At 47.8% G+C, this 23,704-nt stretch overlaps 1 protein-coding gene across 3 annotated transcripts in view; it reads left to right on the top strand.

The window, feature by feature from the left end:
• Positions 1 to 23,704, top strand: part of lig3 (ligase III, DNA, ATP-dependent) — an 88,387-nt gene that overhangs the window by 25,582 nt on the left and 39,101 nt on the right. For all 3 annotated transcript variants that reach the window (XM_038813791.1, XM_038813793.1, XM_038813792.1), the window contains exons 8-10: positions 2,476 to 2,644; positions 12,490 to 12,645; positions 22,297 to 22,428. In XM_038813791.1, coding sequence (XP_038669719.1) covers positions 2,476 to 2,644; positions 12,490 to 12,645; positions 22,297 to 22,428 — 457 coding nt within the window. The remainder of the gene's footprint in view (positions 1 to 2,475; positions 2,645 to 12,489; positions 12,646 to 22,296; positions 22,429 to 23,704) is intronic.

Raw genomic sequence — 23,704 nt, 5'->3', positions numbered from 1 at the left:
CATTTCATGTATCGACCATCAATATTTTATGATGAAACACCAGTTGTTTTGGTATTTAGTCTACGCATTACAACAGTGAACGCGTCGGCTATAATATGAGACCCCCAAGTGGTCATATAAAAACGCTACTTAAAATGTGAAGTTATTCATTTTGGAAGGAAAAACAAAAGAACAGTATTATTTGATTGGAGAAAAACTGCAGCATAAACTGAGTTGGGGGTACTTGTGCACGAAATGCAGAAAGCTAGCACACAGGTGCAGCAGGTAATCCGGTAGGCTGATGGAATATTGGCCCTTATTTCAAGGGGGTGGGAGTAGAAGAGGGATTTTTTACTGCAACTATAATGTGTACTGGTGAGACCACATCTGGAATACTGTGAGCAGGTTTGGTCGTCTTATTTAAGGAAATATATTATTTAATTGGAGGTGGCTCAGAGAAGGTTCACGCGGATGATCCCAGGTATGGAAAGATTGTCTTACATAGAAACATAGAAAATAGAAGCAGCAGGAGGCCATTCAGCCCTTCAAGCCAGCTCCGCCATTCATTATGATCATGGCTGATTGTCAAGTTCAATACCCTGATCCTGCCTCTTTCCCCCCCCCCCCCCCCCCACCCACCCACCCAGTATCCATTGATCCCTTTAGCCCCAAGAGCTATATCTAATTCCTTCTTGAAATTACACAATGTTTTGGCCTCAACTGCCTTCTGTGGGTGTAAATTCTACAGATTCAGCACTCTCTGGGTGAAGAAATTTCTCCTCGCATCAGTCCTAAAAGGTTTACCCCTTATCTTCAAACTATGACCCCCAGTTCTGGACTCCCCCACCATTGGGAACATACTTTCTGAACCTACCATGTCTAATTCTGTAAAAATTTTGTACGTTTCTATGAGATCTTCTCTCATTCTTCCAAACTCCAATGATTATAATCCAAACCGATTTAGTCTCTCCTCGTATGACAGTCCTGCCATCCCAGGAACCAGCCTGGTAAACTTTCGCTGCACTCCCTCCGTAGCCAGAACATCCTTCCTCGGAGAAGGATTTATGAGCAAAGGTTGGAACTCATTGGAATTTAGAAGAATGAGATGTCATCCCATTGAAACTAATAGGATTTTTAAGGGGCTTAACAGAGTAAATGCTGAGAGGAATTTTCCCCTCATGGGAGAGTCGAGGACCACAGGGCATAGTCTCAGAATAAAGAGGTGCCCATTTTATTTTTTATTTATTTTTTTTTTAAATGTAGAGTACCCAATTCATTTTTCTTTCCCAATTAAGGGTCAATTTAGCATGGCCAATCCACCTAACTTGCATATTTTTGGGTTGTGAGGTCGAAACCCACACAAACACGGGGAGAATGTGCAAACTCCAGAGATACCCATTTTAAACTGAGATGAGGAGGAATTTCTTCTGATTTGAATGTCTTTGGAACTCTTTGCCACAGATAGCTGTGGGGGCAGAGTCTTTGTTGATATTTAAGGCTAAGTAGGGTAGATTCTTGATCAGTAAGGGATTCAAGGGTTATGGGGAAAGGACGGGATGTGAGGAATGTCTGATTACCCATGATCATATTGAATGGTGGAGCAGGATCGATTGACCCAATGGCCTACTTCTGTTCCTATTTCTTATGGTCTTAAATTAAAGCCTTTCTTTCTTTCATGTTGAGACTTGTATTTTGCAAGGTGTTGTTGCCCTTTCCGTTCTTTATCACCCTACATCGCCTTGGTCCTCATTTAGGCTAACCATTGTGATGCTTCAAACTATTAGACCCTTGCACCTGATATAACTTGATCCTTGGCTTTGAAACTCAAGACTCCATTTCCTCCAGCCCCTTCATCTTGAAAAGTTGTCATTTCCAATCTTGCCATATCTAAAATATTTTTTTCCCCCATTTATTGCAGAATACTTGACATTCCACTCTTGCATCATAATTTAGTTCACAACCGCAATCCAAGATGTACCAATATCAATTGCTTCATTAATAATTGAGAGATTCCTGGACACCGTCAGATAATTAATTCCTTTCATTGCCACATTTCTGGCTGTGGCTAGTAACTGCTTTTTTCATGCAGGCACTTTAGGTTACCTTTCACTGCAAGTTTTAATCTTGTGTAACCAATTGTCATTTGATCCGCCCATTCTTTAATCAAAAGGGAGTGTTCTGTTGTTACTGAGGGTTCCTCTCCCCTTTAACCAATACCTTAATTGTGACCCTACCCATTCTTGCAGGTCTTCATGCTTATTACTGTGCCTGGTTAGCAGATTCTGGGTGCATTCAAATTTGAGGAGTGTTCAAAATTTGTAATTTGATACCAACTTTCCAATCTATTTTGTTTTTTGGCATTCTTCTGGATATCATGAATTCTCAGATTACGAGCGATGTTTGACTGGTGTTGATCAAATTCACCAGCTTCACTGGTCATTCTTTTAAAGTTGCTAACCAGGTTGGATGTCTGATTTCCTGCTGAATTTCACTTAGGTTGGATGCCTTAGACCCCAATGCTTACGATGCATTCAAAGCCTCGCGTAATTTGCAAGATGTGGTTGACCGGGTTCTTCAGAATCAACAAGAATCTGAACAAGTACCAGGATTGAAGAAAATTCTCAGCATCAAGGCCAACCTTCTAACCCCAGTACAGCCTATGCTGGTAAGGAACAGATGATACTCTCAACTTTAGTCCTCCCCTTTCTGGCATTTCTTTACAAATATTAATTTGTAAATCTAGCCGAACCAATACCAAATGGAATTAAAGGTATACATACGTATTATAAATTAGACACCAGACTATCTTGAACAGAGTAAGTTGGGGCTTATGCTTTTATTTCCATCCCAGCACATTCAGATCCAAATTAGAGATGTTCAGGGCTGAATTTTATGTTGGGCATTGCTGGGAAACTGAGGTGAGGGGAGATCATAACAGGTGGGGGGAGACCATAACAGGTGGGGTGAATTTATTTTCAGTTGTTGGTCTAAATCGGGGGGGAAAAAACTAGTACAAGTAAAAGTGACTGTGCAATTGCCTGCTGCCCTCCCCAGATTGTTGTAAAAACCCATCTGGTTCATTGATGTCCTTTAGGGCAGACCGTCTTTTCCTGTAGCAGATCTGCAGCAATGTGGTTGAGCCTGAGCTGCCCTCTGAAATGATCTAGCAAGCCATTTGATTATGTTCAAGAAGGTGAGACACCACCATTTTCTCGAGGGCAATTAGGGATGGGCCATATGTCCCTATCCCAGGAATAAAGACAAAGATTTCTGACTATTGTCAGCTTTGTCTGTGTCCCCCCTGCTGCCGCTACCACACACCCCCCCCCCAACATCATCCCATGAAGACACTAAAGGGCTACGACCCCGCAAAAATCACCCCCCCCCCGGCAGTCCCATGAAAACACTGAAGGACACTGACTCTGCATAGCCCTTATTTCTTGAGAGATCAAAAATATATCAATCTCAGCCTAGAATATACTCAGTGATGGAGTATTTACAATCCTCTGGTTGGACAGTTCCAAAGATTCGTGACCCCTTTGCGTGAAGAGATTTATCCTCATATCAGTTCTAATTGATCAGCCCCAATTCCGAGGCTGAGACCCCTGTGCTTTACATTCTCCAGCCAGAGAAAGTAATCTTGTGTCGGCCCTATCAAGTCCCTTCAGAATCTTCATATTTCAATGAGATCATCCTTTTACACTGCAAAAATGTAGTCTCAACCGTTCATCGTTGGTTCCTGGGATGGGAAGGTTGATCTCTCTAGTGAACCTTTGCTGTACTCCATCCAAAGTCCATCTGTTCCTGGATATGTAGACCCAAACACCACACTGTATTCCAAGTGTGATTTCATCAAAGCCCTGTACAATTGTTGCAAAATGTCCTTATTCCAGGCCTCCCTAATTGCCTGATGAACCTGCATGCTAACCTTTTGCATTCCTCATGAGTGCTCCCATGTTTCTGAACATTAACATTTCAAAGTTTCGTGCCCTTTTAAAATATATATATATATTCTTGCTTTTCCACATCATGTACTCCCATCTGTCACCTTTTTGCCCACTCACTAAACCTTTCTGTAACTCCAATATATCAGCAATCGCTTGGAAGTACAGAACTTGGTGTCTTGCTGATAAACAGGCGTGCTGTTGAAGCTTTTTGTCTTGCACTCGTCAGAACAGGTTTGCAAGAATACCAAATCTCAAATGGAACAACAATTTAAACTGCATGTGAAGAGAGTGCTGATTGATTGGCAGGTGGACTCAGATTGGTACAGGCATTGCAATGGAGAATACACCAGAGAACAGTTAACTACCAAGCTTTTGTTAAAATTCAAACCAGGCAGGTAAATTCTGATGTTGTTTGAGTCATTGCCATGGGGAATAAACCAGGGAGTGGCTGCCCCCAAAGCTTTTGTTTAGTTGGAAATGGTACAATGCTTGAACGTGTTTCATCTGTTTGCAAAGGATGGGGTCCTGTGTGTGAATATATATAAAACTTGTGGCACGCATAAGCGAGCCATACTGCAAGCCCGACTGATCTTAAAACTGGTTGTTTCTGTAATTCTGAGCACATCAGGATTGTTTGGCAAGTGTTGTCAAATTGCATAATCTCATATAACGTTGGACATTATATTTTGCGTTTTGTAAGCACAGGCTGGTTGAGTACAGTCGAGGCTTTGCCTGTTGTGAACAGAGGAAGGGATATGCTTGCCAATCAATCAGCACTCTCTTCTCATGCAGTATAAGTTGTACTCTTTGAGATTTGGTATTCATACGAACCTGTCCTGATGAGTGTAAGATGAAAATATTTGACAGCCAAGTCTTTATTTTTCAGCAATACTCCAAATCTCTTTACAGCCTCTCTGTGTCCTTGTCACAGCTTACATTACTCTTGTTCTTTGTCTCAATAATTAAATATAGATTGTAAATAGCTGAGATCATAGTATTGAACCTTTGTGGCGCTCTATTAGTTATAGCTTACCAATTTGAAAATGTGTATTTTATCTCCACTCTTTATAGCCTGACTATTAACCAATCTTCCATTCATAACAATAATAATCTTTATTAGTGTCACAAGTAGGTTTACATTAACACTGTACTGTGAAAATCCTGTAGTCGCCACAATCCGGTCCCTTTTGGGTACACTGAGGGAAAATTCAGATTGTCCAATTTACCTAACAATCCCATCTTTCGGGACTTGTGTGAGGAAACCGGAGCACCTGGAGGAAACCCAAGCAGACACAGGAAGAGCGTGCAGACTCCGCGCAGACAGTGACCCAAGCCAGGAATCAAACCCGGATCCCTGGTGCTGTGAAGCAACAGTGCTAACCACTGTGCTACCGTGCCACCCATAATAAAATATTAGCCCATTAACTCCATGAGCTCTTATCTTGTGTATTAACTGCTTATGGGGCACCTTCGGAAATGTCCTAGGTCCAACCATTTTCAGCTTCTTCATCAATAACCTTCTCTCCATCATAAGGTCAGAGTGGGGATGTTTGTTGATGATTATGCAGTATTCAGTACCATTCTTAACACCTCTGATTCTGAAGTAGGCATGCAACAAGAGTTGGATAATATTCAGGCTTGGGCTGACAAATGGAATGTAAGTGCCACTTTAAGTAAGTGTTAGACAATGACCATCTCAAACAGGAGAGACAGCAACCTTCTCTCCTTGATGTTCAGTGGCATTACCATAATTGATTCCCCCATCATCAACATCCTGGAGGCTAATACAAATCCGAAACGGTGCTGGACCAGCCATATAAATGCATTCGTTACAAGAGCAAACCAGAGGCCAAGAATCTTGCAGTGAGTAACTTGCTTCCTGTCTCCCCAAAGCATGTCTGCCATCTACAAGGCATAAGTCAGGAGTGATTGAATAGGCTCCACTCGGGCTCATCATCAATCAAAGAGCAGCAGCCTGCTTGATCAACACCTCCTTTAGCATTGTTAAACATTCACTTCTTCCACCACCAAGGCAGTGTATGCCATCTACCAGATGCATGGCAGCAACTCGCCAAGCTCCTTCAACGTCACCTTTCAAACCCATGACCTCTACCATCTAGAAGGGCGAGGGCAGTCGATAGTTGGGAATCCCACCACCACCTGAGTGTACTTATTCCAAATAGACTGCAACAGCTCATGAATGCAGCTCACCACCACCTTCTCAAGGACAGTCAAGAATGGGGAGATCTGCTGGCCTTGCCTTTGACACAATCATCCCAGGAACAAACGTATTAAAATTGCTTTTTAGAAATCTGTACATATATTTAATGGCTCCCCTTTATTTTTATTTTTTCCCAATTTTGTCATTTCTATTGAATATTAAATGTTAAAATTTCAATGTTTTAGGGCAACAAGGTGGCGCAGTGGTTACCACTGGGACTGCGGTGCTGAGGACCCGGGTTCGAAACAAGATCGATTCGAACCCTGGGTCATTGTTCATGTGGAGTTTGCACATTCTCCCCGTGTCTGCGTGGGTTTCACCCCCACAACCCAAAGATGTGCAGGTTAGGTGGATTGGTCACGCTAAATCGGCCCTTAAAAAATTGGGGGGGAAAAAATTGGTTACTCTAAATTCAAAAATTAAAAATTCAATGTTTAGATACCACTTGCAAAGGTAACTTACAGTGTGTGTATTTATTCATTCTCTCCAGTTTCTATTAAAACGCACTGCTGTCAGAGTTTATTTTACACACGATGATCCCAATGGGATGAAGTTGCATCAGTTCTACGGTATTTAAAGTAATAAATAAATACAGTTTTTTAAAAATAAATTTAGATTAGCCAATTATTTTTTCTAATTAAGGGGCAATTTAGCGTGGCCAATCCACCTACTCTGCACATTTTTGGGTTGTGGGGGCGAAACCCACGCAGACACGGGGAGAATGTGCAAACTCCACACGGACAGTGACCCAGAGCCGGGGATCGAACCTGGGACCTCAGCGCCATGAGGCGGTTGTGCTAACCACTAGGCCACCGTGCTGCCCTATAAATAAATACAGTTGAAACAATTTCTGAAATATACAGGAAGCAAGCAAGACTGTCACATCTTCAAAGCTGTTAGAATGCAACGGCAAAATGATGGTTTTAGGGCTCTCATTTTGCTATGCAACTATGGTACATCTGATACAAAACGTTACTAAGCAAAGAGTGCTTCACAACCAAAATTAAAGACTTAGAAAATATGGTATTTACCATTTTTAGTCTTAATACGAACTGCAACAGATTTATCAGTTAAACAACAGCAACTATGTAACTCACATCTAACGTTATAAAAATGAACAATTTTGAGGGTCGACCCGGGGCGAACAGGGGACAGAACATGGCTAATAGACAGGGGAAAGGGACGGGCCGCTCCGCGACCCGGTTGATTACTTGGAATGTGAGGGGGCTGAACGGACCGGTCAAGAGATCAAGGGTTTTTTCACACCTAAAGGGACTGCAGGCGGATGTGGCAATGTTGCAGGAGACTCACTTGAGAGTAGTAGACCAGGTGCGCCTGAGAAGGGGGTGGGTGGGACAGGTGTTCCACTCAGGCTTGGACGCAAAGAACCGGGGGGTGGTGATTTTGGTGGGAAAGAGGGTGTCGTTCGTGGCGGCGCAGGTGGTAGCAGATAAGGAGGGTAGGTACGTGATGGTGAAGGGTAGGCTGCAGGGAGAGAATGTGGTGCTGGTAAATGTATATGCCCCGAATTGGGATGACGCGGGTTTTATGAGGCGCCTGTTGGGCCTCATTCCGGGTCTGGAGGCAGGAGGCCTGATCATGGGGGGGGACTTCAACACAGTGCTCGACCCTGGGCTGGACAGATCGAGTTCCAGGACGAATAGGAGGCCGGCAGCGGCGGAGGTGCTAAGGGGGTTCATGGAGCAGATGGGGGGGTAGACCCTTGGAGATTTGGCAGGCCAAGGGCGAGGGAGTATTCTTTTTTCTCCCACGTCCACAGGGTGTACTCCAGAATAGACTTTTTTGTACTGAGCAGGGGGCTGATTTCGAGAGTGCAGGACACGGAGTACTCGGCCATTGCGATTTCGGACCATGCAACACACTGGGTAGAGGTAGAACTGGGGGAAGCACGGGACCAGCGCCCGCTGTGGCGCCTGGATGTGGGGTTGCTGGCGGACGATGAGGTGTGCGGAAGGGTCCGGAAGGGCATTGAGAGATATCTGGGCACGAACGACACGAGCGAGGTGAAGGTGGGGGTAGTATGGGAGGCCCTGAAAGCAGTGATCAGAGGAGAGCTGATCTCCATAAGGGCACACAGAGAAAGGAAGGAGAGGCAGGAGAGGGAGAGACTGGTGGGGGAACTTATAGAAGTGGACAGGAGATATGCGGAGACACCAGAGGAGGGGCTGTTGAGGGAGCGGCGCAGTTTACAGGCCCAGTTTGACCTACTGACCACTAGGAAGGCGGAGACGCAATGGAGAAGGGCACAGGGTGCGGTCTATGAGTACGGGGAAAAGGCGAGCAGGATGCTAGCACACCAGCTGCGCAAGCGAGATGCAGCCAGAGAGATTGGGGGAGTGAGAGAGAAGGGAGGGAACGTAGTGCAGAAGGGGCAAGAGGTGAACGGGGTCTTCAGGGATTTCTACAGGGAATTGTACCGGTCTGAGCCGCCCAGGAGGAGGGGGGGAATGGAGAACTTCCTCGATAGATTGAGGTTCCCAAAGGTCCAGGAGGAACGGGTGGAGGGGCTGGGGGCGCCGATAGAGCTGCAGGAACTAGTTAAAGGGATAGGCCAGATGCAGGCGGGGAAGGCGCCGGGGCCGGATGGGTTCCCGGTGGAATTTTATAAGAAGTATGTGGACTTGGTGGGTCCAGTGCTGGTGCGAGCCTTCAATGAGGCGCGAGAGGGGGGGGCTCTGCCCCCGACAATGTCACAGGCCCTGATCTCCTTGATCCTGAAGCGGGACAAAGACCCTGTACAGTGCGGGTCCTATAGGCCTATCTCCCTCTTGAATGTAGATGCCAAACTGTTGGCAAAGGTCCTGGCAACCAGAATAGAGGATTGTGTGCCAGGGGTAATCCATGAGGACCAGACGGGTTTCGTAAAGGGACGACAACTTAATACAAATGTCCGGAGGCTGTTGAATGTAATTATGATGCCAGCAGTGGAGGGGGAGGCTGAGATAGTGGTAGCACTGGATGCGGAGAAGGCATTCGATAGGGTGGAGTGGGAATACCTGTGGGAGACGCTGGAACGGTTTGGGTTTGGGGAGGGATTTATCAAGTGGGTGAAGCTGCTGTATTCGGCCCCGATGGTGAGTGTGGTTACAAACGGGAGGAGGTCGGAGTATTTTGGGCTCCATCGAGGTACCAGGCAGGGATGCCCCCTATCCCCCTTACTATTTGCATTAGCGATCGAACCGTTGGCGATGGCACTGAGGGGTTCAGGGGGTTGGAGAGGACTGACAAGGGGAGGGGAGGAGCATCGGGTATCACTCTATGCGGATGATTTGTTGTTGTATGTGGCGGATCCGGAAGGGGGAATGCCGGAGGTAATGGAAATACTAGCGGAGTTTGGGGACTTTTCGGGATATAAATTAAATGTGGGTAAAAGTGAGGTCTTTGTGATACACCCGGGAGATCAGGGGGAGGGAATTGGGCGGCTCCCCTTTAGGAGAGCAGTAAAGAGCTTCAGGTACTTGGGGGTGCAGGTGGCAAGGAACTGGGGGACCCTCCACAAGCTGAACTTTTCAAGGCTGGTGGAGCAGATGGAGGAGGAGTTCAAGAGGTGGGACATGGTACCGCTGTCGCTAGCAGGGAGGGTGCAGTCAGTCAAAATGACGGTCCTCCCGAGGTTCTTGTTTCTGTTCCAGTGCTTGCCCATCTTCCTCCCCAGGGCCTTCTTCAAGAAGGTAACTAGCAGCATTATGGGCTATGTGTGGGCGCATGGCACCCCTAGAGTGAGAAGGATTTTCTTGGAACGGAGTAGGGACAGTGGAGGATTAGCGCTACCCAATCTTTCCGGATACTACTGGGCGGCGAACGCATCGATGGTGCGCAAGTGGGTGATGGAGGGGGAGGGGGCAGCTTGGAAACGTATGGAGAGGGCGTCCTGCGGCAATACAAGCCTGGGGGCGCTAGTAACGGCACCATGGCCGCTCCCCCCCACAAGGTATACCACGAGTCCGGTAGTGGCGGCCACCCTTAAAATCTGGGGGCAGTGGAGGCGACACAGGGGGGAAGTGGGGGGTCTGATGGCGGCGCCACTGAGAGGGAACCACAGATTTGTCCCGGGGAACACTGGCGGGGGATTCCAGAGCTGGCACAGGGCGGGCATCAGGCAACTGAGGGACATGTTCATAGAGGGGAGGTTTGCGAGCCTGGGAGAGCTGGAGGAGAAATTTGAGCTCCCCCCGGGGAACACGTTTAGATACCTGCAGGTGAAGGCATTTGCCAGACGACAGGTGGAAGGATTCCCCTTGCTTCCCGATGGAGGGGCGAGTGATAGGGTGCTGTCAGGGGCCTGGGTCGGAGAAGGGAAGGTCTCGGACATCTACAAAATAATGCAGGAGGTGGAGGAGGTACCGATAGAGGAGCTGAAAGACAAGTGGGAAGCGGAGCTGGGAGAGCAGATAGAAGATGGGACATGGGCGGATGCCCTAGAGAGGGTCAATTCGTCGTCGTCGTGCGCAAGGTTGGGCCTCATCCAATTTAAGGTGCTGCACAGAGCCCATATGACGGGGACTAGGATGAGTCGGTTCTTCGGGGGGGAGGACAGGTGTGTTAGGTGTTCGGGAAGCCCTACGAACCATGTACATATGTTCTGGATGTGTCCGGCACTGGAAGAGTTCTGGGAGGGGGTGGCGGGGACGGTGTTGAGAGTGGTGGGAACCAGGGTCAAACCAGGGTGGGGGCTAGCGATTTTTGGGGTTGGGGTGGAGCCAGGAGGCAAGGGAGGCCGGAATATTGGCCTTTGCGTCCTTGGTAGCTCGGAGAAGGATCTTGATTCAGTGGAGGGACACAAGGCCACCAAGCGTTAACACCTGGTTAAACGACATGGCAAGCTTCATCCAATTGGAAAGAATCAAATTCGCCCTGAGAGGGTCGGTACAGGGGTTCTTCCGGCGGTGGCAGCCCTTCCTTGACTTTCTGGATCAGAGATAGGAACCGGAGGCCGAAACAGCAGCAACCCGGGGAGAAAAGGGGGGGGGGGAGGGAGGAGGGGGGGGGGGGGATAGCAACGAAGGGAGCACGTCAGCGGGGGGTCGCGGGCAAGGACTGCCCGAGGCCATCGGCAGAAAGGGAAAAACGGTTTGGTTGCTAGACTGATAGCGCGGAGGGGGGGGGGGGGGGGGGGGGGAGGGAGGGTGGGGGGGTGCGCGCGGGGGAGGGCGTGGGGAGGTTTTTCCAGGGGGGACTTGTGGTGTTATAATTTAAAATGTAATAGGGGTAAATGTTTGTATCGAAAAATTTCAATAAAAATTATTTAAAAAAAAAAATAAAAATGAACAATTTGGGTGATTTAATTGCTCTGTCAACCACAACTATAATGGTTTCAGAACGATTTTCTGGTCAAATTTAGTGCTAAATACAGCACTGATAGATCCAAACAAAACAAAAATTTAAAGTGAAACCTACGAGCAGTCCAAATTTTATGTTTTATGTTGTGCATTTTGTCTCAAAAATTCACTTCTGTGCATTGGTTTAATACCTTAACTGTTGTCAACTAATGCTAATGGCTTCCCTTTCTATCCTACTAGCTACATACTCAAAATACCGAATAAGTTTGCCAAATGCAATTTCTCTTACATCAAACCATGTTTACTTACTCTGATCATATTTTGAATTTTCGAAGTGCATTAAGACTTCCTTATTAACACATTCCAGCATTTTCTCTGTAACTGTTGTCAGGCTAATTTGACTGTTTCCCTGTTTTCTCTCTCCTTCCTTTCTTGAATAGCGAGATTACACTTGCTAGCTTTCAACCCACTGGAAACTTTCTAGAATCTTCTCCTGCTTTCTGTCACAAGTGTTGTTGTACACCTACATTAAGCCATCCATGGCTTTTATGATCAGAGGCAAATGAGATGCATTTGTTGCCTGGTAGTGCCTGGTACCAGGGTTTCCTGTTCACGATGCCCGTTGCGAAGGGCCTCAGTAATGTGGATGTTTGGAAATTGGTATTTTAGAAATCTTGGGAATGGAGCCACTACACTTCAATTGCATCCCTGCCCTAGGGTGCTGAAACATAGTACCAGTTTCAATAATTATCTTTAGCAGTTCCAATCTTGCTCCCCCCCGAAACTCCTATACAGTGCAACAATTACAAAAACCTGAACTGCAACCTTTCAGCCATTGACCGAAATCCACTCTCTGCAAGGTTGCCTGGAGCATTATGAGAACATCATTGACATACTGTATTGTAGAAATTAAACCTTGCCCAAAGGAGGAGTGTTTGACAAAAGTATCCTTTGGAAGGTATTTCACGCCAAGACTATCCATTTTTAAGTTTTTAATCTTCCTGCAGATTTTAAAGAAAACATCTAATTTCCTTTCCTTCAGGCGGAAGCTTGCAAATCAATCGAATATGCCATGAAGAAATGCCCAAATGGGATGTATGCAGAAATTAAATATGATGGAGAGAGAGTTCAAGTACATAAGAATGGAGATACCTTCCAATACTACAGCAGAAGCCTGAAACCTGTGTTGCCACATAAAGTGAGTAAATAATTTCTCCTTCCAAAGGAACAAACCTTTACCCTTTTCCATTTCTCTTTGCACAAAGAGAATGCTTAGTTTTTTTTCTACGTTGCTGGTTGGGGAGGAGGCATTTTTGAAAGCTTGCACTTACCGTGGGAATTTTTAACTTAACTTTTCCACTTCCTTTGCCAAGCAATTATTATATTATATTGCTACTCCTGGTAGCATGTTATATTACTGGGTTTAAAGTAATATATGTCTTTACTACTGTAGATGATGTTGAAGAACACTTGAATCTTCAAAGTAAACTGAAAAAATTTCTTAAGTAACGACAAAACTAATAAATGAGTTTGACACTCTACTGAACTAACTGTAGCAATAAAGTAAGGATAACTAACTGTACAAATTGTATCTAAGCTACATGTGGTGGCTAGGCTGAGATCTCTCTTCTACACTGCTGTTGTCTGGTAACTCCTGCTGGAAAGAGAGAGCGAGCCTCTGGGAGATCTTATATAATGGATCTAGTAATGCCCTCTAGTGGTAGTATTACAGCTAGGTGTTGTGATTAACTCTTTAGTTACAGTCTGTCTACATACTTACAGCAATCTCCTTCCAAAGACAGTAATTAATTCTGGGCTGCAGGCCCCATCAAATAATTTGAAGAAAAATTACAGGAGAAGGGAGGCTCACAGGATTACAGGAGAAGGGAGGCTCACTCGGCATCTGACTACCTTTTTAGGGCTCCCTGCTTGCTGCTGATGCTACTTGCAGAAAGTGGGAAACGTTCTATTCTCCAACACTGAACTTTATTGCCATTAATGAAGCACAAAATTCCATTAACACAACAGGGGGCTGTAACTTAATCTAACTGGATTACAGTTTATAAAACGCTTGACTATTTGAAATTACCTCAGCCTGTTTGAATTACTCTCCATTTATTTTAGACATATATGTTTGTAGCTGCAGCAGTGTTTTAGAAGTGACGTCTTGACACCAGCCTTCCTGAGCAAGATTGCCAATTTAGTGAGAATTGTGCCAAATATGGACAGTTTATACGATAGACTTGTATCCAATTCCTAATGGCTTGAGACAGCCACACTTGTTTGCTTATGGCGTGCAAAATGTAGGAGGAGATTTTCATACCAATAGGCTTCCAAAGTAAAAAGAGTGTTCAACGGTGCTTTTCACGCAATTTCTCCTATCTCTGAAATTCTGTGGGAGACTGGTAGCTGTTATCTATTCCGATGCATGGGAATGTTGGTGATTATTGGGGTTTATCCTTGCCACCACTGCCCGGATGGCCCTCCGACTGGATAGGAGAAATTTTCTCCAATTAAATGTTTGGAAGACCGAAACCATTGACTTTGTTCCTCACTACAAACCTTGGTCCCTATCCACTGACTCCATCCCTCTTCCTGGCAACTGTTGCGAAGCTGAACCAGACTGTTTTGTCACCTTGGTGTCAGCCACATATTCCTATCATCAAGTGCACCTATTTCCACCCGTCTCAATTTCTCTGCTGTGGAAACTTTTGCTAACTCCAGACTTGGCTAATCCTATGTTGGCCTGCCACATTCTACCCTCTAAAATTGAAATCATTTGACACTCTGCTGTCTTTGTCCTGACTCACCACCAAATCCCACTCATCGACACCTCATGCTCATTAACCTACATAGAATCCCTACTGCAGAAGAAGGCCATTCGGCCCATTGAGTCTGCATCAACCCTCTGAAAGACCACTCTACCATCCCGCCTCTCCACCCTATTCCTGCAACCCACCTAACCTTTTTAAAATAGATTTAGAATACCCAATTTTGTTTTCCAATTAAGGGGCAATTTAGTGTGGCCAATCCACCTACCCTGCACATCTTTGGGTTGTGGGGTGAGACCCATGTAGACACGGGGAGAATATGCAAACTCCACACGGACAGTGACCCGGGGCTGGATAGAACCTGGGTCCCCAGTGCTATAGGCAGCAGTGCTAACCACTGCACCACCATGCTGCCTCCTTTTTCTATACTTAAAGATGCTTTTGCTGTCCATTTTTATATTACTTGCTAATTTACCTTCATAGTTTATCTTCTCCCTCTTTTTTTTCTGGGTCTTGTTTTGTTGGTTTTTAGCACTTTCCCATTCCTCTCCCTTACCACTAACCTTTGCCACATTGTATGTTTTTTCTTTCAGTTTCATACTATTCGTAACTCCTTGGTTAACCACAGTTGGTTTATCTCCTTCCTAGAATCCTTCTTCCTCACCTGTTGTGAGTTTTGGACTATTTTCATAGCTGTTTGCCATTGCTGGTAGCAGGACTGTCTTTCCCGCTAAAATCCTTTCCCTGTCCAATCTAGCCAACTCTGCCCTCCTTCCTTTGTAATTACCCTCATTAAAGTTCAGCAAAGTCGTTCCTGACCCAAGTTTTTCACTCTCAAACTGAATACTAAATCCTACCATGTTATAGCCACTGTACCTAGGGGATCTTTTACTCTGAGATTGTTTATTAAACCTGCCTCATTACATATTACCAAATCCGTGATTCCTGGTTGGATTCACAACATATTGCTCTAGGAAATTGTCCCGAATACACTTGATGACTTCTTCCTCATGGCTACCTCTTCTAATCTGATTTTCCCAATCTACATGAAGGTTAAAGTCACCCATAGTTAATGTGCTATCTTTTTTACATGCATTATATCCTGACTTATTCTCCATCTTATAGTATAGCTGCTGCAGGGGGCTTATAGACTACCCTCACCAGTGTCATCTTCCCTTCGTTATTTCTTACCTCCCCTCGTGGGTTCCACATCTTCCAAACAAAATCACTTCTTATTGTCCTTATTCCATCTTGCACGAACAAAGCTACCCCACCACCCTTTCCTCCTTGCCTGTCTTTACGAAAAGTCACATGCCTCAGAATATTTAGTTCCCAGCTTTGACCTCGTTGTAACTACCTCTGTAATGACTACAAGATCACACCTATTAACTCCAATTCGAGCACTTAATTAATTTATTTTGCGCCAAATACTTGGTGCACTTAACTTAAGAGCCATTAACTTTGCATTTTCAGGCTTCCGGTGGCTGTGATGGATCAGTAAGCCACACATTTGGAAGCTCCCGTTTTAAAGAGATTTTTCGGCTCTTTTGAGAGCCCAAAACGGAAATTTTTCGACGTCTCCCGGTGGGGGAAGGTGTGCTGAACGACTTTCCCTGCAGTCCATGACTCGAACTCGGAGTGGAAAGGGGGAAAAAACAGCAGCAGCTCCTCAGAAAAAACGGGGGAAGGGATCCAAGATGGCCACCGACAGAGCTCCAGAGGAATGGAGACTCTGGGCCCAGGAACAACAAACTGATCTCCTGCGCTGCTTTAAAGAATTCAAGGATGAAGTACTGAGCTCTCTGCAGGAAACGAACAGAAGGCTGTCAGAGATTCAGTCCACCCAGGGTGCTGCCATCAAGAAGCTGCAGACGCAGGCCATTGAACGAGAGGAGGAGGCCGTGGTCCTCGTGAGTAAGGTGGAGGGGCACGAAGCACTCCACAAGAAATGGCAGGAACGCTTTGAGGAGCTGGATCACCGCATGAGGTGGAAAAACCTGCGGATCTTGGGCCTTGCAGAGGGGCTGGAGGGATCGGACCTGACAGCCTATGTGGCTGTAATGCTGAATTCGCTAGTGGGGGCCGGATCTCTCCATCTGCCCTTGGAGCTGGAAGGAGCGCACAGGGTGCTGGCCAGGAGGCCCAAGGAAGATGAACCCCCGCGTGCGGTGCTGGTGAGGTTCCACCGGTTCAGTGATCGGGAGTGCGTGCTGCGCTGGGCCAAGAAGGTGAAGAGCAGCAATTGGGAGAATGGGGTAGTGCGGATCTACCAGGACTGGAGTGCGGAGGTGGCTAAGCGGCGGTCCGGATTTAATCGGACGAAAGAGGTGCTTTATAGAAAAAAGATAAAGTTCGGAATGTTGCCGCCCGCGCGCCTGTGGGTAACTTATTTGGATCGGCACCATTATTTCGATTCCCCGGAGGAGGCGTGGGCCTTCGTGCGGACGGAGAAACTGGACTTGAACTAGGGGTTGGGGGTTGCGAGGTCGGCTGTAAGATATTAGCGCTGGATTCGGCTGTTGCTGTGTTCTCTTTTTCTTCTGTTGTTTTCTTCTTGTTTTAGTACTTTTGCAATTTTGATATGGTTATTTACGGAGGGGTTGTTCTGCTATGTTTTTGTTTTTGTGCTGTGGGACATTGTTTGGGCTGTGTATCTTGAGGGGAAGGTCGGGGGGGTATGTTGTATTCTATGCCGGAGTGGGGGTATGGAGTGGGGCTGATATTTGGGAGCTGCGTCAGAAGGGTGTGGTGGGGCAGTGCGAAAGCGCGGGCTTTCCTCTGGTTTCCCGTGCTGCGGGGCTGGGGGGTGGAGCTGGTGACGGGGAGGCGGGGCCTTAACTGGTTCTTCCCCGCGCTGGAGCGGTGCCAGGAGGAGGGATAGATTGGGGGATGATCCCACTTCGGGAGGGGTCGGGCTATTGGCGGGAGTTTCCGGGGTCAGCAGAAGTTAGCTGACCCACGGAAGTACAATGGAGGACGGTTCGCGGCTGGGAGGGTTCCTAGCCTGGGGGGGGAAGGGAGGGGGGGAAAGGGGAATACCGGGTTGCTGCTGGTAGGGTCAAGAAGGGGCTGGGGGGACAGAGGTGAGGGGTTGTCGCTATGGGGACGGGGTCGAGCAGGGGGTGCTGGCCTGGGGCGGGCAGTCGACGGGCTATGGCTAGTCGACGGGGGAGGGGGGCGGGACGCCCTCTGATCCGGTTGGTCACCTGGAATGTGAGAGGGTTGAATGGGCCGGTGAAGTGGTCGAGGGTACTGGCTCACCTGAAGGGGCTAAAGGCGGATGTGGCAATGCTTCAGGAGACCCATCTGAGGGTGGTGGACCAGGTCCGCCTGAGGAAGGGATGGGTGGGGCAGGTTTTCCACTCGGGGTTGGATGTGAGGAACCGGGGAGTGGCGATTCTGGTGGGGAAAAATGTGTCGTTTGAGGCATCGGAGGTGGTGGCGGATAAGGGGGGTAGGTATGTGATGGTTAGGGGCAGGCTACAAGGAGAGAAGGTGGTACTGGCTAGTGTGTATGCCCCAAATTGGGACGATGCGGGCTTTATGAGGCGTATGTTGGGACGGATCCCGGATCTGGAGGCGGGAGGTCTGATCATAGGGGGGGACTTTAATACGGTGTTGGATCCTTCACTGGATCGGTCCAGCTCTAGGACGGGTAGGAGGCCGGCGGCGGCCAAGGTACTGAGAGGGTTTATGGATCAGATGGGTGGAGTGGATCCATGGAGGTTTGTGAGGCCGAGGGCACGCGAGTACTCTTTCTTCTCCCACGTACATAGGGTCTACTCTCGGATAGATTTCTTCGTGGTGAGTAGGGGACTGATTCCGAGAGTGGAGGAGGCCGCGTATTCGGCCATTGCAATCTCCGACCACGCTCCGCATTGGATAGAGTTGGAGATGGGAGAGGTGCGAGACCAACGTCCGTTGTGGTGGTTGGATGTGGGGTTGTTGGCGGAGGAGGAGGTGTGTAGGAGGGTCCGGGCAAGTATTGAGGGGTACCTTGAGGTGAATGATACGGGGGAGGTTCAGGTGGGGATGGTCTGGGAAGCCCTGAAGGCAGTAATTCGTGGGGAGCTGATATCCATCCGGGCACACAGGGAGAGGAGCGAGAGGAGTGAGAGGGATAGACTGGTGGAAAAGATGCTGGAGGTGGACAGGAGGTATGCAGAGGCACCAGAGGAGGGACTGTTGGGGGAGAGGCGCAGCCTGCAGGCTAAATTTGATTTGCTGACCACTAGAAAGGCGGAGGCACAGTGGAGGAAGGCACAAGGGGCAGTGTACGAACATGGTGAAAAGGCGAGTAGGATGCTGGCTCATCAGCTCCGTAAGCGGGATGCGGCTAAGGAGATTGCTGGAGTGAGAGACAAGAGTGGGAATGTGGTGCGGAAGGGGGTAGAGGTGAATGAGGTCTTCAAGGATTTTTACGGGGAACTGTACCGGTCGGAGCCAACGGGGGGAGAGGAGGGGAATGGAGAGGTTCCTGGACGGGCTTTCTTTCCCGAAGGTGGAGGGGTTGGGTGCGCCGATTGAGCTGGAGGAGCTAGTTAAGGGGATCGGGCAGATGCAGTCAGGGAAGGCATCGGGGCCGGATGGGTTCCCGGTGGAATTTTATAAAAAGTTTGTGGATCTAGTGGGCCCCTTGCTGGTGCGAACACTCAATGAAGCGTGGGAGGGGGGGACTTTGCCCCCGACGATGTCACGGGCGCTGATCTCGTTAATTTTAAAGAAGGACAAGGACCCCCAGCAGTGTGGTTCATACAGGCCCATATCTCTCCTCAACGTGGACGCTAAGGTGCTGGCAAAAATCCTGGCCACCAGGATAGAGGACTGTGTGCCAGGGGTTGTGCACGAGGACCAGACAGGTTTTGTGAAGGGAAGGCAGCTGAACACGAATGTGTGGAGATTGCTGAATGTCATTATGATGCCGGCGATTGAGGGGGAGGCAGAGATAGTGGTGGCACTGGATGCGGAGAAGGCCTTCGATAGAGTGGAGTGGGGGTACCTATGGGAGGTGTTGGGGAGGTTTGGATTTGGTGAAGGGTTTATTAGATGGGTGAGGCTGCTATATGAGGCCCCGATGGCGTGCGTGGCCACGAATAGGAGGAGGTCGGAGTACTTCCGGCTTTACCGAGGGACCAGGCAGGGTTGCCCCCTGTCCCCCTTGTTGTTTGCACTGGCAATCGAGCCGCTGGCGATGGCATTGAGAGATTCAGAGAGGTGGAGAGGCTTGGTGCGAGGTGGAGAGGAACATAGGGTGTTGTTGTATGCCGACGACCTGTTACTGTATGTGGCGGACCCGGTGGGAGGGATGCCGGGAGTGATGGAGTTACTAGCCGAGTTTGGGACCTTCTCAGGTTATAAATTAAACTTAGGCAAGAGCGAGGTGTTTGTGGTGCACCCTGGAGACTAGGAGGAAGGAATTGGTAGGCTCCCGCTTAGGCGGGCAGGGGAGAGCTTTAGGTACCTGGGGGTGCAAGTGGCCAGGGACTGGGGGACTCTCCACAAGCATAACTTTACCAGGCTGGTAGATCAGATGGAGGAGGAGTTCAGGAGGTGGGACATGCTGCCATTGTCGTTGGCGGGGAGGGTGCAGTCCGTCAAAATGATAGTGCTTCCGAGGTTCTTGTTCCTTTTTCAGTGCCTGCCCATATTTATCCCCAGGGCCTTCTTTAGGAGAGTGAATAGCAGTATTCTGAGTTTTGTGTGGGCACATGGGACTCCGAGAGTGAGGAGGGTGTTCCTGGAGCGAGGAAGGGATGGAGGTGGGCTGGCACTGCCCAACCTTCTGGGGTACTATTGGGCAGCCAATGTGTCAATGGTGCATAAATGGGTGATGGAGGGGGGAGGGGCGGCGTGGAAAAGAATGGAGATGGCGTCATGTAGAGGTACGAGCCTGGGTGCCATGGTAACGGCACCGTTGCCGCTCTCCCCTGAGAGGTTTACCACTAGCCCGGTGGTGGCGGCGACCCTAAGAATCTGGGAACAATGGAGACGGCATCGGGGGGAAACAGGGGGCTCGATGGAGGCTCCACTGGGTGGCAACCATCGGTTCATCCCGGGGAACACGGATGGGGGATTCAGGGGGTGGCAAAGGGCGGGCATCAGCAAATTGAGGGACCTGTTTATTGGCGGGAGGTTTGCGGGCCTGGGGGAACTGGAAGATAAATTTGGCCTTCCCCAGGGGAACATGTTCAGATACCTGCAGGTAAAGGCGTTTGCTAGGCGACAGGTAGAGGGATTCCCTTTGCTGCCCTCGCAGGGGACGATGGACAGAGTGCTTTCGGGGATGTGGGTAGGAGAGGGGAAGGTGTCTGACATCTATAAGGTAATGCAGGAGGTGGAGGAGTCGTCAGTGGAGGAGCTGGAGGCTAAATGGGAGGAGGAACTCGGGGAGCAGATAGAGGACGGGACTTGGGCGGATGCCTTGGAGAGAGTCGACTCTTCCTCCTCATGTGCGAGGCTTAGTCTCATCCAATTTAAGGTGCTGCACCGGGCCCACATGTCCGGGACTGGGATGAGTAGGTTCTTCGGGGGTGCGGACAGGTGCACCAGATGTTCGGGGAGTCCTGCGAACCACGCCCATATGTTCTGGGCATGCCCAGCACTGGAAGAATTCTGGAAGGGGGTGGCGGGGACGGTGTCGAGGGTGGTTGGATCCAGGGTCAAACCAGGGTGGGGACTCGCGATTTTTGGAGTTGCGGTAGAGCCGGGTGTGCAGGAGGCGAAAGAGGCCGGTGTCCTGGCCTTTGCGTCCCTAGTAGCCCGTCGAAGGATTCTGTTACAATGGAAGGATGCAAGGCCCCCAAGTGTGGAGACCTGGATCAGTGACATGGCGGGATTTATAAAATTGGAAAAGGTCAAATTTGCCCTGAGAGGATCAATACAAGGGTTCTATAAACGATGGCAGCCTTTTCTGGACTTCCTGGCTCAGAGATAGGTAACTGGGTCAATAGCAGCAGCAACCCGGGGGGGGGGGGGGGGGGGGGGGTGCATTATTGTAGAGTTTATTCTGTAACTTTATAGTGTGTTAATTTGCGTTGTTGTTAAAATGCTGGGTTGTTCATGGGGATGGGGCGAATGTATATGATTGTTAATATTATTGTTATTTTCGGTATTTTACTAAGGTGCGTCAATGTTGTATAAAATCAAAATTTCTCAATAAAAATTATTTTTAAAAAAAACTTTGCATTTTCACCATTTTTCCTGCTTTGAGCCTTTTTGTTGATGTTATTTCATGTTTGTAAACTGTCCCTTCCTTCACACTCTGGATATCGGTACCGAAATAGCCACCTTGCAATGCTGCCATTTTTTTTGCTTTGTAGGTCTACGTATCCCCTCTCCAGTACCATCCCTCCCTCTATTTAGTTTAAAGCCCATGCTACTTCCCCAGTTATGTGCTTAGATAGTTATGACATTAGACTGTTAGCTGAAAAAAATGTTTACAGGGAGAAGGTGGGGAATTGGTACTAGGTGAGTTGCTCATTCAGAGAGCCGATACAGACACGATGGGCCAAATGGCCTCTGTCTGCCCTTTAATAAGTCTGTGATTTTAGTGATGTCAGGTATGCCCCTATGTTCTGGCATGATGAAAGTGGACCAATCTCTATTGTTCCTGTTTTGTTATGCTCTTGACGTAGCATAAGCTGCCTACTTGATGTGCACTCTGACAAAGGAAGGTTCAGACTTGGAGATCGCTGTTAACGATTCTCCTACTTGGATTCGACTTTCCTGTTAATCCTCCTGTAGCTACTCAGACGGTCTAACCAGTCTGCTACAATCCACGTGGTGGGTGTGATGTTTAATCAACCCTATGTTCTCACTCAGTGGCTCCACTGGAAAGAGGAAGATCATGTGTGCTGTGTCCTTTTATATGGGTTGGTGTAATGCCCTGCTGTGGTAGTGTCACCTGTGTGTGTCTTGAATGCCCATTGGTCGTGTCCTATCTTGTGTGGTGCTCCCTCTAGTGTCTAGCCAGTTTACGTGTATTTACATTAACCCCTTGTGTATTTACAGTGATGCATATCATCACAGTTCCATTATTGCAAAAACTAATTGTGCTTTTTTTCAATTTTCCCTCCGAGGTTGCTCATTTTAGGGATTTCATTCCCAAAGCTTTTGTGGGAGGTGACAGCATGATTTTGGATTCAGAGGTGCTGCTGATTGATACAGAAACTGGGAAGCCACTCCCTTTTGGAACACTAGGTGTCCATAAGGTAATGTGATTAAAGGATCCAGGATTAATTTGTTCCTGTGAAGTTTACAATGATCTAATCAAGATTTCATGAGCAAGAATTCAAATCAATAGGAAAAAAAGACTCTGACAACATGACATGGAAACATAGACAACAGGAGCAGAGCAGGCGGAGGCCATTTCGGCCCTTCGAGCGTGTTCCGCCATTCATTATGACCATGGCTGATCATCCAACTCAATAGTCTAATCCCGCCTTCCCCCCACATCCTTTGATCCCTTCACCCCAAATGCTATATCTAACTGCTTCTTGAAAACTGTTTTGGCCTCGACTGCTTTCTGTGGCAGTGACTTCTACAAGCTGACCACTCTGAGTGAGGAAATTTCTCCTCATCTCAGTCCTAAATGGTCCACCCCGTATTCTCCCTGTTCCATACTCAGCTAGCTCTGGTGCAAACATTGATTTGTGCTGGGGTGTAGTTCAAGACTTGCTTCGTTTACTCCAGATTCTTGACAGAAAACAGTGGTTTATTTTATGAGCTCAAGATAATGAGCCCCTGCCCCCCTCAATCTTAGCTGGTGTTGCCAATTCTAATCCTCTCTCTGACCGCAGTGGCTGAGATCTGCAAACCGCACACATTTCAGCAACTGAATTTGGAACTTTGTGGCCTCTTTGCCAGAGAAACATGTTGCCTTTAATTACAGGGCAAACTCTGTGTTACTGTATGCAAGAATCTTGATATTTAAGAGGAATGTTGGTGACAGAGAATGAAGTATGAGTGTATGATTTTTCAAAATAATAATAACTCAACTTTTTATGAACCTGAGAATTCTTCACTTCGGACCATTGTGAGGGTAGGCAACTTACTGTGTCCAAGCATTATGTAGGGGTAGATTACAGAGCAACCGAGGGATAGGACTAGTCTTCTAGTTGTTGTGCTTCTCCAATCAAGAAATGCAGTTAAAAGCAAATTACTGCGGATGCTGGAATCTGAAACGAAACCAGAAAATACTGGACAATCTCAGCAGGTCTGACAGCATCTGTGGAGAGAGAAGGGAGCTAACGCTTCGAGTCTGGATGACTCTTTGTCAAAGTTCTTTGTTAAGAGCTCTTTGTTAAGAAATGCAGTTTGTTGAATAATTGAGAACTTAACTCAACCATCATATTCATGTTCTCATTCTCTCCCCTGAATTCACTGCCATTTATGCCTAGTTCCCTCCTTGTAAACAACATAACCTATCTTCATGACCCCTCCCTTGGACCTGCCATCTCACATGGCCCCACTACTGCCATCAAATCA

Source organism: Scyliorhinus canicula, chromosome 12, assembly GCF_902713615.1.
Source record: "Scyliorhinus canicula chromosome 12, sScyCan1.1, whole genome shotgun sequence".
Taxonomy (NCBI): Eukaryota; Metazoa; Chordata; class Chondrichthyes; order Carcharhiniformes; family Scyliorhinidae; genus Scyliorhinus; species Scyliorhinus canicula.
This window is presented reverse-complemented; position numbering and strand designations above follow the sequence as displayed.